Source organism: Agaricus bisporus, assembly GCF_000300575.1.
Source record: "Agaricus bisporus var. bisporus H97 unplaced genomic scaffold AGABI2scaffold_11, whole genome shotgun sequence".
Classification (NCBI taxonomy): domain Eukaryota; kingdom Fungi; phylum Basidiomycota; class Agaricomycetes; order Agaricales; family Agaricaceae; genus Agaricus; species Agaricus bisporus.
The window spans coordinates 92,265-105,496 of record NW_006267346.1 but is presented as its reverse complement, the minus strand read 5'-3'; the positions used below and the strand labels follow the sequence as shown (position 1 = coordinate 105,496).

Here is a 13,232-nt window from a genome sequence, read left to right as displayed (position 1 = left end):
TTGCATTCCCATCTAAACAAAAATAGCTCGCGATACCAACCATGTCCGCCAAGGGACTTAGAGCGCGTTATATAAGCCCCGGGCCCCAGTCTTCACACAGGTCTGCAAGTTATACTCTTCGGGACCCATGCCCTCCCCCCATTCGCCATAAGAACGCTGTTAATTCAGACACGCACCCTCTCCAAAATGGCAGACAACGACGTCGTTGAAGTGTTGAAGCATTTGATATCAAAAATCAGGCATATTAATGTACGTTTCACTGTTCACGCCTCAGTGGAAAATAGGTTAAATTACAGCAATTCAATCCAGAGTACCGAATGTGGGTGTTGTATTCAACCAAGCGATGCACAATCAACCGAACTCATATCGTTGCCGAATAGTGGCCGGCACGACCCTCATAGTAGGCCACCGATTTGATAGCCCTTTAGTAGATTCGACTCTGATACTCGACCTTTAAGGTCTTCGACTGGATTCTAACTTTCTCGTCCGAAGTTGAATTGATTTGGAAGGTCAAATGGAACGCAATCAAGGTGTTATATCTAATAACACGTTACTTTCCTCTCGCATTCATTCCTTTGGATTTGCTCTGTAAGATTTTTTCTAGGGATTAGGAGAACCAACTCACTGATCTGAGTATAGATATATTTACCGGTGCCTTTTCTATACGTGGATGTGTAGCTGTTTACAACACAATTATGAGTGAGCAAGAAGGAGCATTCTCACCTCTCATTAATGAATCATCCGTGACCAGTCTCTTCTAGTCATGTACATTATTAGTCTTCTCACCGCCGAGTGTACGTCAGATCAGTAAGGGATCTCCATTCCTCCCCCGTGCCTTACTCTGGATTGTTTTACAGTCATTTTCACCATTCGAACTGTGGCTGTCTGGGAAAAAGACAAACGTGTCGCCTATATTTTATTCGGAACGTTCAGCACGATGTGCATGGTAATTCCGACGCTCATTGGAATTCATTTGAGCAGGACAACTCGTACGATCCACTACCACAGTCTTGAAATTGTCTAAAAAAACCCACCGTTTTACAGAAGAATTAAATGGATTCAAAGAGCTTCAAGGACAGTGCTCTCCGATCTCCGACAAATCTTACAAGTTTCTGGTTGCGACATTTACGGTGACTGCAGCCTATGATACTAGTTGGTCTTCTCCTTGTTCGTCAATTTCACAGCTCTGATATAAGGGTATGAAAGCGATCCTGATGTTCATGGTGATCCGGGCGTTATCAACTTGTAACAATTTCCCCCTTTCATCTCCTCGTCAAGCTCATTGTCAATCTATAGCCCGGTGGAGAATAGACTCGTACCTTTTCAAAACTGTCTATGGCGATGGTGAGTGTCCCGCAGCAAATTTATCTCGTATTTATTGATGAATAGCCGCGTAGGGATTGCTTTTTACATATATATATTTGGTACGTAGGCTCTGTGGGTCAATAGAAGTGAATTCATTCGCCTGTGATCAGGAGTTTCTTTGGTCAATATCGTTTTTATATTCAACACGGTGCGTTAACATAGTACTTCACCATTATTGAGCATGTAACTAACCACTATCCGTAGAGCGGCTTCTTCCTCCTGTAAATTAACCCCCCCTTGAACCATTGAAAGGTCTGGACTGACTGATACCACGTTCAGGTTGCAGGCATCATTCCATTCAATATTAGCCTGTCGAGTAGTTCTCCATATACGGCAACAACTCAACGACCAAGAGATTCCCTTGAGTGGGTCACGGCGTAGGCTCAATCCGCAGCTGCAAACGGGGTCGCATTCGTCAATTCAGTAGGCTCATATTAATATCGGGTTGAAACGCCCCGGATACCTCATGATTGTGTAATACTATTAAGCGGGATAGGAATTACTGCCATAGATCTTGTACAGGCGTAATATTTGTATCATGTATGTTTCAATGATAAGCTGGTTCGCGAATCGCGATTTTGGTGAGCTGTGAGTTGGCATAATTCATGCTTGGAAAGGCGACGAGAAGCCTTGGACTATGTGCATGCGATGATCCTCAATATTTATCGAAACAGAATGATTGAATATTGAAGGACGAACTCGGACGCTTCCATTGATGCGGCCATTTTGTGATACCCGAACCTCGCTTATGTTTATTGCATATACTTGTGCTCTGTGGTCGCTATGCTGGAATGATTGCCCTACCAAGGGTTTTCGGGAAGCAGAGGCAAAATATTTTCCAGATTATTTAAGCGCGAAATATAAAAGTTATTTTAATCATTGTCCTCTCCTTCCCACGATTCACTCTAAGAATAGGGTCATGAACGACCTAATTTCCACTCCCACTGGTCCAGGTCACAAGCTTACAACGCAGTCCATACTACTCCGTCAACCTGTTTGGCTTACACAAAATACTCTATGAAACCTAAGGAAAAGGGACGCGTCGACTCCGCCGACGCGCCTTTCAATCAACGCCGCTGTCTCATCCAGAATCTTCCTAATGATCACACAGTCCAATATTGCCACATGATTCCCGGAAACCTTATGATGAACGAAGGTTTGGTGAGCGTATACTTTTCTTTCTGTTAAAGCTGAAGTGAATCGGGTTTGATAGATGGCGTCGTTGGAGTGGAATTGGAATTTGCCTTATAACTCATTACACCTCAACACGAGATATAATATTTTCTTCGGTAAGCCCGAAGAAGGCGCCATCTACTTAATAGATTCTAAAAGTCTCTTTAGCGGGGGCAGCTCTTCGTCTCCACCATGACAACGATTCCTGGGGCCTATTGCCCGCTAAGACCATTATCGATCAGTATCAAAAAGCGCAGGTTTTCGGGAGGAGCGCATTTCCTGACATCCAGGTATAGTTGCGTCTATCATGGGTTCCATCTTAAGACTTCTTACCTCTCGTTGATTATAGCTGCCTGAGGACGGTTTTGAGTATAAACTCATCCCGCTCGGCGAGTCAATGAGATTGTATCCCATTATCCGGCAAAATGAACATGCCCCTCCGCCAAACGGAGATCAGTTTACGCTTCACTTCTATCCTTTCGATACTCTGCCTTCATTCCGTAGCCACCTCCACCCCAAGTTTGCAATTTTTGAGCTCGGTCGCAAGTTTATCGAGCTGATCGAGCGAAATCCAACAGCTGCCAATGCAGCCTTCTCGTCATATCCGATCCTTCATACTATTCGAATCATATATCTGGCGTGGTCGCATCTAGGGGTGGACAAATCCTTGTTTGAAGAATGGAAGAAAAAGGGTAATCCCGATAGGGATGGAGATCGCCAGTCAGAATCGAGTTCGAGGACAGGGTATGATTCTATGAGGGGCAGTGTCAAACGAAAGCGAACAGGAAGTTCTTCTGAACAAGGGTCTCCCACTCCTGCAGGAAAGAGCTCGGATGTCATGCAAATGGCAAACCCGTCTTCCGAGACACTGTCTCATGATACTTTGATTGAGCACGAGTGTATTTACGGTAAAGGAGGGTGGACACAGGAGAGTTTGTCAGGATGGGCAGCAGATGCTTCCAAATATGTAACGCCGTGAAATATTCTTGATTCTCACTGCGAAGCTGCTTCAAGAAAAAAAAAAGAGATATATATAAACCGAGGAGGGGAGGGAGAGATAAGTCGCGGGTAAGGAAAGGTGGAGTTATATAGGATAGGAACAGGCTGGAATAAGGATTGGGTTAGATGGATGCGCCGGGAAAGCACCGAAGACCGAAGACCTCATGATTATGTAGTGCTAGTTAGTATTCATGAATTCAAATTGCTATCAAGCGGGTAGAAATTCCTGCGATTGATCTTGTACAAGCCTCTTTGTATTATGTATATAACAAGCTGGTTCACAGTGTTGGTGGGAGCCTATAAGATGACACAATACCCGCTTGGAAGGCTGACGAGAAGCCATGGACTATGTGCATGTGAACGATCATCACGATTTATCGAAACTGACCATTTTGACAGACGAACTCGGCTGTTTCCAATGCAGCCGTTTTGTCATACCGGAGCTTGGCTTGTGTTCATCATCGCATATACGCGGATGGTCGTTTAAGATCTTTTCGTTACAGCGCGACAGTCGTCTCATGGGAAAAGTCACAGGTGTCACTTGTTGACTGGAAAAGACGAAAGCTATTTTGATCATTGACCTCTCCTCAGGCTCCTACCCAACCCTCTCACCGCGGTTCTTCCAAAACGGGCAAAGATTATATAAGAATAATACTTTGCTCACGCAGTGAGGGGCTGGTAACATACGTAGATCGGCCATCACCGACGATAATAATAGCTCGATGCCTCGTAATTACATGATTAGTTAATCAAATTAGCCTGTCACGCCAATTAGCCTCGCTTCAAGTTCCTCATCATCCCTTTGGACCACCGAGCGCGTAATCGGCTTGGAAGAAAGAAGATTTAATATATGACTATGCTGGTATTGATTCGAGGTGACTAAGGCTTTCAATTCTGGTGGTGAGTAGTGTAGAAGGGAATATAAGAAGATGATGTTGAGTAGGGGCAAAAGGATACTTCCTATGGTAAAATTACATCTCTTTTATGTATTTTACTCTAGTCCAAGCAAATGGTGGGGGTGCACAACATATACAGATATATATTTACTATATAATCCAACAACGACAGGTAGCTCTTTTGCAAAGTAATAAAAACGGGTTTACAATTTCAAGATACTTCTATGATCACTCTTCAATGTCTTCCGGCTGATCCTTATTTTCGGGAACAATTTTTTAAATCAAATCCCCACTCATCTTCATGCCCCGACCTTTTGCTTCTTATGGATTTTGGTAACTCTACTGTGGATCGGCATTCTCTCTTGTTTTCCCAGTCCTTTTCAGTCTTAATATATTTCTTTTTCATTCACCCCCAAAGTTCGAACTATATTCCAATATTCTCGGGCCTTGGCTAAGTCGGCTCCATTCATGAATCATGATTGTGGAGCAAACACTCAAGAGGTAGTGGCGAATCATCGAGAAAACTCTTGACATAATTTGTATAAACTACTGCAGGCTCTACAAGAGAAAAAGATAAAGATGTATGATATTGGAGAGAGGTATGTTACCATATGTTCTATGATTGAGGGTCTCAATGACACTGTAGGACACTTCAACACTTCAGTGGGCGAGGTAGAGGACTTTATAGGAAAAACAACGTGGTCCATCCACTAAGCATGTATGTTATAAGCTTTGGACTATCCTCTATGCCAGCAGGGCGCGGGACGCCTCGAGTACAGGCGTCGTGAGCATAAGTAAGATGAGTTTGGACTACGCTATCTTATTTCGGTAGTGTTACGGTCACAATATTTGTAATCGCGTTAAGTCCTATTATATAATACTTTTCTGCTATGTCTCGCGCGGGAATCCATCACGGTGATGGCCGGACAACATATGTTACCAGCCTCTCCCTGCGGGAGTATACACCTCTTAACGAGGTGTTTGGCTTTGCTTGCCAAACGTGCGACATCAGGTGAGTCGGCTGGGTAGGAGCCTGACCTCTCCTTCCCTCGATTCATTCTAAGAATAGGGTTCATGGATGACCTAATTTCCACAGAGAGGTCCAGGTCACGGTCCAGGTCACGAGCTCACAGCACAGTCCATACTACTCCCTCAACTCGTTTGGATTACACAAGATACTCTTTGAAATCTAAGGATAAGAAACGCGTCGATTCCGCTGATGCGCCTTTCAACCAACACCGCTGTCTCATCCAGAATCTTCCTAATGGTCACACAGTTCAATATTGCCACATGATTCCCAGAAAGCTCACGAAGAACGAAGATTTGGTCATTGAGCTTAGCTTTCCTTTTCGTTATACTTAGTTGAATTAAATTGGTTTCACAGATGGCATCGCTGGAATGGTATTGGAATATGCCTTATAAATCACTACATCTCAACACGAGATATAACGTTTTCTTTGGTGAGCCCGAAGATCGCGCAACTCACATAGGTTTTGAAGCTTTATCCAGCGGAGGCAGCTTTTCATCTCTATCACGACAACGGTGCCTGGGGACTATTGCCCGAAAGGAGCATTATCGATCAGTATAATGAAAAGCTGGTTCTCGGGAGGAGCAATTTTCCTGAAATCCAGGTATCGTAGTGTATATTATGGGATTTCCACCTTGCAACTTCTTACGATTCGTCGATTGCAGGCTGAGGGCGGATTTGAGTATAGACTCATCCCACTCGATGGCTCCATGGAATCATATCCCATTCTTCGGCAAAATGACCACGCCCCTCCGCTAAACAAAGATCAGTATACGCTTCATTTCTATCCTTTCAATACTCTACCTCTCTTCCGTAGCCATCTCCACCCCAAGTTTGCGATTTATGAGCTCGGTCGCAAGTTCGATGGATTGACTGACAAAGATCAAGCTGCTGCCGATGCAGCCGTTTTGTCATATCCGGAGCTTGATATTATTTATCGCATATATCTGAGGTGGTCACGTCCACGGAAAGGCCCCTTATTTGAAGAATGGAAGAAAAAGGGTCGTCCAGATGGAGATGGAGATCGTCAGTCAGAATCGAGTTCGAGAACAGGATATGATTCTATGAGGGGCAGTGTCAAACGAAGGCGAACAGGAAGTTCTTCTGAACAAGGGTCTCCCACTCCTGCAGGAAAGAGCTCGGATGTCATGCAAATGGCAAACCCGTCTTCCGAGACACTGTCTCATGATACTTTGATTGAGCACGAGTGTATTTACGGTAAAGGAGGGTGGACACAGGAGACTTTATCAGGATGGGCAGCAGATGCTTCCAAGTATGTAACGCCGTGAAATACCCTTAACTCTCACTGCGAAGCAGCTTCAAGAAAAAAAAAAGATATGTATATAAACCGAGGAGGGGAGGGAGAGATAAGTTGCGGGTAAGGAAAGGCTGGAATAAGGATTGGGTTAGATGGATGCACCGGAAAAGCACCGAAGACCTCATGATTTTGTAGTACTAGGTAGTATTCATGAATTCAAATTGCTATTGAGCAGGTATAAATTCCTGCGATTAATCTTGTGCAAGCCTTTTTGTATTATGTATATAACAAGCTGGTTCACAGTGTTGGTGGGAGGCTGTAAGATGACCCGATACACGTTTGGAAGGCTGACGAGAAGCCATGGACTATGTGCAGTGAACGATGCATCACGATTTATCGAAACCGACCATTTTGAAGGACGAACTCGGCTGCTTCCAATGCAGCCGTTTTGTCATACCGGAGCTTGGCTTGTGTTCATCATCGCATATACCCGGATGGTCGTTTAAGATTTTTTTCTGATTGCTTAAGACGTTTAAGCGCGACAGTCGTCTCATAGGAAAAGTCACGGGTGTCACTTGTTGACTGGAAAAGACGAAAGCTATTTTGATCACTGTCCTCTCCTTCCCTCGATTCATTCTAAGAATAGGGTTCATGGATGACTTAATTTCCACTCAGAGGTCCAGGTCACGGTCCAGGTCACGAGCTTACAGCGCAGTCCATAATACTCCCTCAACCTGTTTGGCTTACTCTTTGAAACCTAAGGAAAAGGAACGCGTTGACTCTGCCGATGCGCCTTTTAATCAACGCCGCTGTCTCATCCAGAATCTTCCTAATGATCACACAGTCCAATATTGCCACATGATTCCCAGAAAACTTATGAAGAACGAAGGTTTGGTGAGCATATACTTTTCTTTCTGTTACAGCCGAATTTAATCCGTTTTCATAGATGGCAATACTGGAGTGGAATTGGAATTTACCTTATAACTCACTACACCTCAACACGAGATATAATATTTTCTTCGGTAAGCCCGAAGAAAGCGCCATCTACTTAATAGATTCTAAAAGTCTCTTTAGCGGGGGCAGCTCTTCATCTCCACCATGACAACGATTCCTGGGGCCTATTGCCCGATAAGACCATTATCGATCAGTATGAAAGAGGGCAGATTTTCGGGAGGAGGACATTTCCTGAAATCCAGGTATTGTTTTGTCTATCATGGGTTCCATCTTAAGACTTCTTACCTCTCGTCAATTATAGCTGCCTAAGGACGGTTTTGAGTATAGACTCATCCCGCTCGGCGAGTCTATGAAATTATATCCCATTCTTCGGCAAAATGAACATGCCCCTCCGCCAAACGGAGATCAGTTTAGGCTTCATTTCTATCCTTTCGATACTCTGCCTCCATTGCGTAGCCACCTCCACCCCAAGTTTGCAATTTTTGAGCTCGGTCGCAAGTTTAACCAGCTGACCGAGCGAAATCCAACAGCTGCCGATGCAGCCTTCTCGTCATATCCAATCCTTAATGCTATTCAAAACTTATATCTGAGGTGGTCGCATCCAGGGGTGAACAAATCCTTAATTGAAGAATGGAAGAAAACGGGTCGTCCAGATGGAGATGGAGATCGTCAGTCAGAATCGAGTTCGAGGACAGGGTTTGATTCTATGAGGGGCGGTGGCGAACAGGAAATTCTTCTGAACAAGGGTCTCCCAGTCCTGCAGGAACGAGCTCGGATATCATGCAAATGGCAAACCCGTCTTCCGAGACGCTGTCTCATGAGACTTTGACTGAGCACGAGTGTGTTTACGGTAAAGGAGGGTGGACACAGGAGAGTTTGTCAGGATGGGCAGCAGATGTTTCCAAATATGTAACGCTGTGAATTTGAGCCTGGACTTCAGTGCATGAAAGCCATTAATATATGCGCAACTTTGTTAGGACAATGATAATTGATCGACGTGATTGGCAGAGACACCAAGCCAACCATACAGCTTATAGTTCGACAGTGGCTACGAGAATTCGTTATAACATCGATAGTCAACCATGTGTCTCTCGGAGAATAGACTCAACATATCAGCGTCAATAAATGCCGCGGGGGATATGAAATTGCCAACGAGTCAACGTAGCCATTTAAGTGTATACCGAGATCGTTATCATCTGATGGCCTTTCGGTTCAACTGCAATACTCCGGATGTAAATTAATCTTACTACAGGCTCATGATCATACATGTTGGAGTAAGAACTCATAAATCAAATGATTAAAAATTAGTAACATCACTCTCTAAACCGATGGATGCCGCATCAACGGTTCTACTTGATATAAGAACACCAAAATTAAAGCTTTTGTTGCGGCCGTGGGACGAATTCTACGTTATGGTGCGCTCGGATTTAGGAGATCAGATAAACTCGGTCAAGTCCCACTTCCATGTCCAACGTTGCATTCCCATAGAAACAAAATTAGCTGGCAATCTAAACCATGTTCACCAAGGGACTCAGAGTGCGTTATTTAAGTGCTCAGTCTTTGCACAAGTCTGATTGTGCCCTCCGAGACTCGCCCCGTCTCCACATTTGCAGTACCAACACTGTTGATTCAGACGCGCCCATTCTTCGAAATGGCAGATGAACACGTCGTCGAAGCGGTGAAGCATATAGTAGCAGAATCCAGGTATATTAATGTACGTTTCACTTTTCATGTTTCGGTAGAAAATCGGTTAAAGTACTGTAATTCAATCCAGAGTACCGAATGTGGGTGTTTTACTACTCTACCGGGATGCGCGATGAACCGGGCTCATATCCTTGTCAAATAGTGACCAGCACAACTCTCATGGTAGGCCATCGATTTGATAGCTCTCTTAGTATATTCGACACTGACAATCAACAAGGTCTTCGATTGGATTCTAACCTTCTCTTCCGAAGTTGAATTTATTTGGAAGGCTAAATGGAACATAATCAAAGTGTTATATCTGATAACACGTTACTTACCTCTCGCATTCATTCCCTTGGATTTATCTTGTAAGGTTTCTTCTTCAAGTGGAGATCCAGACAACTCGCTCACTGTGAGTATAGACGTATTTACCGATTCCTTTACTCTACTTGGGTGTGCAGCCGTGTATGATACTATCATAAGTGAGTTGCTGGAGGTACCCTCACCTTCTTTTGGTGAATCATCCGTGACCTCTTCTAGTCATGTACATTATCAGTCTTCTCACCGCCGAGTGTACGTCAGATCGATATGGCATCTCCACTCCTCCTCTTGCCTTATCTGGGGACATCTTATAGTCATTTTTACCATGCGAACAGTGGCTGTCTGGGGAAAAGACAGACACGTTGCTCACATTCTATTCGCTACATTCGCCACGATGTGTGTCATAACCCCGACGCTCATCGGAATTCATTTAAAAAGAACCAGTCGTACGTTCATTTCCCTAGTCTTCGTATTGCCCAAAAATACCCACCGTTTTGAACAGAACAATTGAATGGATTCAGGGAGGTTCAGCAAGGACAGTGCACTCCGATTTCTGACAAATCTTACAAGTTTCTGGTTGCGACATTTACGGTGACCGCAGCCTATGATACTAGTTGGTCTTCTCCATTGTCCTTCAATTTCACAGCTCTGATATAAGGGTATGAAAGCGATCCTGACATTTATGGTGATCCGGGCACTATCAACTTGTGACAATTTCCCCCTTTGCTTTCTTTCTCGAGCTCATGTCGATTTTTTATAGCCCGGTGGAGAGTGGACTCGTACCTTTTCAGAACGGTCTATGGTGATGGTGAGTATCTCCCAGTCAACTTCCATTCTGCTGTTTTCGTCAACAACAAGCTACCTAGGTATTTCATTTTACATATATATATTTGGTATGCGGACTCTCTGGTTCAGTGAAAGTGATTTCATTCAGTCGTTAAACAGGGGTTTCTTTGGTCAATATTGTCTTTATATTCAACATGGTACATTCACATAATTTTCATCGTCGTTGATCATGTAACTAACAACTTCCGTAGAGCAGCTTCTTCCTCCTGTAAAAAATACCCTCCTGGCTATCCATCTGGTACTGATGCTATCATCTATGTTCAGGTTGCAAGCCTCATTCCATTCAATATTAGCCTGTCGAGTAGTTCTCCATATACGACGCCAACTCAGTACTAGGCAGGAAATTTCCTCGAATGGGTCAAGACATGATATATTCAATCCGAGTGTGCAAACGAATTCGCAGTCTTGAATTCGGTAGGCAAAGGCATGTGTAGTACTAGTATTCATGTATTCAAAAATTTCATTAAGAAGCGGGATAAGAGTTCCTGCGATTAATCTTGTAACAAGTCTCTTTTGTATGTATTAATATGTATATATGACAGGACCATTAGTGAGAGTCTGTAAGTTGAACACCATTCGTATTTGAAAGGAGCGACTCACGGTTTATTATCCTCTAATAGAAACAAAAGCAATCAAAAACGCAAAAAGAGAGAGTTTTATCAAGATGGCCCACCGTGAAATATCATGCAAAAGAAGGTATGATATGCTAATCCAGAAAACCTCGTAAATTCACAACGCAAAAAAACCCAATACTTAACAAACGGAGTGGATATATATCGTAAAAAAAAAAATTGAGACGTGTCATGTAATATACTACAAAACAACAACAATCGGTATCAAAAACATTAAAAAAAGAGCGAAACAAGTTACTTATGTTGCCTTGAGCAACCGCAGACACACACAACACACACACAATGGGGAGGCGGAGATGGAGGTAATGTAGGATAGGATAAGACATTCCAAACCTCAATCAAATAAGAGAGCAATTAAACCGAACAAAAAAAGAAAACACCAACCCCACCCCCCAAAATCTTCTAAAAATGCCAAAAAAAAAAAAAAGAATCCAATTCCATACTTCAAAGGAAACCGACAAACAACACAGAAAAAAAAAAAAAAACTAAGTAACTAAGTAACTAAGTATAATGGATGTAAAACCGCATGACAATGAGAGAGTTGTAGAAAAATTGAGTTGAAACCGTTGGATACGTATGGTAATATGTTGCCTTCCTTCAGATGGCGAAAAAAAAGTATGATATGTAATGCATGGTAACAAGAAAAAAAGCTTAAAAAAAACAGATTGCATCGGAAGAGAACAGATGACTCAAAGAACTCAAAAGAAGAAGCAAAACAAAAAAAATCATTCCAAGTAGTAAGAAGCGTGAAAAGAAAAAAAAGAAAAGAGACCAATCTACTGCGTAGCAATCTTAACCATCTACAACCTGACACATCAGTTCCCCTCACCCAAAAAAAACAAAAAAAAAACACTCACTCACTTGACGAAAAAAAAAAATTCCAAATCTACTGCGTCGCAACCTTAACCATCTAAAAAAAAAACCACCACACATCAACCACCATCTCCAAAAAAAAAACAAAAAGTCACTCACCTCCCTCGCCCACCTCAACGTCTTCTTCGTCTCCCCCGGCATCTTATACTTCGTCCTCAACTCCCCCACAATCCACTGCCCCAACAACAAATGCTTAATCTCCCCCCTCGGAAACGAATCCGCCAAATCCCCAATCAACCCATACGACAACCTCATCGTCGCATCCGTCCTATCATCGTCTTTCAAACACCGTTGAATCAAATCAAGTATAGATGGCACATGTTGGAGTAACAGATGCGCTAGAAAAAAAATCAATATGTGAATAAAAAGTGGGATGGACGAGACTAAAAACGCACCTTTATCGGTTTTCTTGAACCCGGTAGTAATCCCAGTATAAGCTTCAAGTATACCTTCTCTCAAAGTCGCCACATAATCCACAAGATCATAATCCAACTACACCCAATCCCATCAACATTCATATCACAAAGAAAAAATCAATCAAACTCACAGGATTAGGTTCAACCTGTCCCGCCTGCCTCAACACCGTCATCGTCGTCTCAAAATACGGCTCAAACCCCGGCCCAACCGCCAACGCAATATCCCCAAAACACGACAAAATAGACACCTTCACATTCCTATTCAACACCTCACTCTGCAAATTCTCCAACAACACAGTCATAAAATGTCCCGCATATTTCCCACTTTGTTCACTCAACGCACGAGAAATGTCTCCGACAAGTCCGACAGCGGTAGTGCATAATTGTGTGTCTTCGTGTGCTTTGAGGGCGGGGTAGAGGTAGGTGAGGATGTGGTCAATGTAGGGTGAGAATGCAGTGTCTAGGGCTGAGAGACAAGGTTAGGCAAACGTAAGCGCAGCATAGCTCAAAACGTTACCTGATGCGAGAGCTCCAATGACAAGGAACGTATCTTCAACTATCGTCGTCGTCTTACTCGCAGCCGCAAGTAACCCAATATTAATAGTCATAATCCGGTCAGCACGAGGCTGAATATTGGCCTCCAGTTTCCTAATCACCGACATGACAACATTGCATAAATTGCTGATAAGGTCGTTCCAATTGTTTCGATCATCGATACCCACAATTTGTTCCTATCCAATCCGCATATCAGCCGTCAATCGCCAATCAAAAAAAAGTAAAGCGCCTTAC

General features: G+C 43.3%; 3 protein-coding genes across 3 annotated transcripts in view; 2 read left to right on the top strand and 1 right to left on the bottom strand.

Moving 5' to 3' along the window:
- Positions 1 to 2,382: 2,382 nt before the first annotated feature.
- On the top strand, positions 2,383 to 3,743 carry AGABI2DRAFT_180559 (hypothetical protein; the record flags this gene model as incomplete). Its single annotated transcript, XM_006455520.1, has 5 exons — positions 2,383 to 2,526; positions 2,579 to 2,654; positions 2,707 to 2,828; positions 2,888 to 3,671; positions 3,716 to 3,743. The coding sequence occupies 4 exons, from the start codon at positions 2,383 to 2,385 to the stop codon at positions 3,515 to 3,517; spliced, it is 972 nt and encodes a 323-aa protein (XP_006455583.1). The 3' UTR covers positions 3,518 to 3,671; positions 3,716 to 3,743.
- Positions 3,744 to 5,323: 1,580 nt separating this feature from the next.
- AGABI2DRAFT_121485 (hypothetical protein) lies at positions 5,324 to 8,593 on the top strand (the record flags this gene model as incomplete). Its single annotated transcript, XM_006455519.1, has 10 exons — positions 5,324 to 5,445; positions 5,498 to 5,759; positions 5,818 to 5,893; positions 5,943 to 6,064; positions 6,126 to 6,733; positions 7,429 to 7,612; positions 7,665 to 7,740; positions 7,793 to 7,914; positions 7,974 to 8,368; positions 8,428 to 8,593. The coding sequence occupies 10 exons, from the start codon at positions 5,324 to 5,326 to the stop codon at positions 8,591 to 8,593; spliced, it is 2,133 nt and encodes a 710-aa protein (XP_006455582.1).
- A 3,241-nt stretch (positions 8,594 to 11,834) lies between these two features.
- Positions 11,835 to 13,232, bottom strand: part of AGABI2DRAFT_227003 (hypothetical protein) — a 4,403-nt gene continuing 3,005 nt past the window's right edge. Inside the window, exons 8-13 of the mRNA XM_006455518.1 lie at positions 12,961 to 13,174; positions 12,575 to 12,909; positions 12,423 to 12,519; positions 12,127 to 12,365; positions 12,012 to 12,064; positions 11,835 to 11,954 (exon numbers count right to left, since the gene is read on the bottom strand). Of these exons, the coding sequence (XP_006455581.1) occupies positions 12,041 to 12,064; positions 12,127 to 12,365; positions 12,423 to 12,519; positions 12,575 to 12,909; positions 12,961 to 13,174 (909 nt within the window). The 3' untranslated portion in view covers positions 11,835 to 11,954; positions 12,012 to 12,040. The remainder of the gene's footprint in view (positions 11,955 to 12,011; positions 12,065 to 12,126; positions 12,366 to 12,422; positions 12,520 to 12,574; positions 12,910 to 12,960; positions 13,175 to 13,232) is intronic.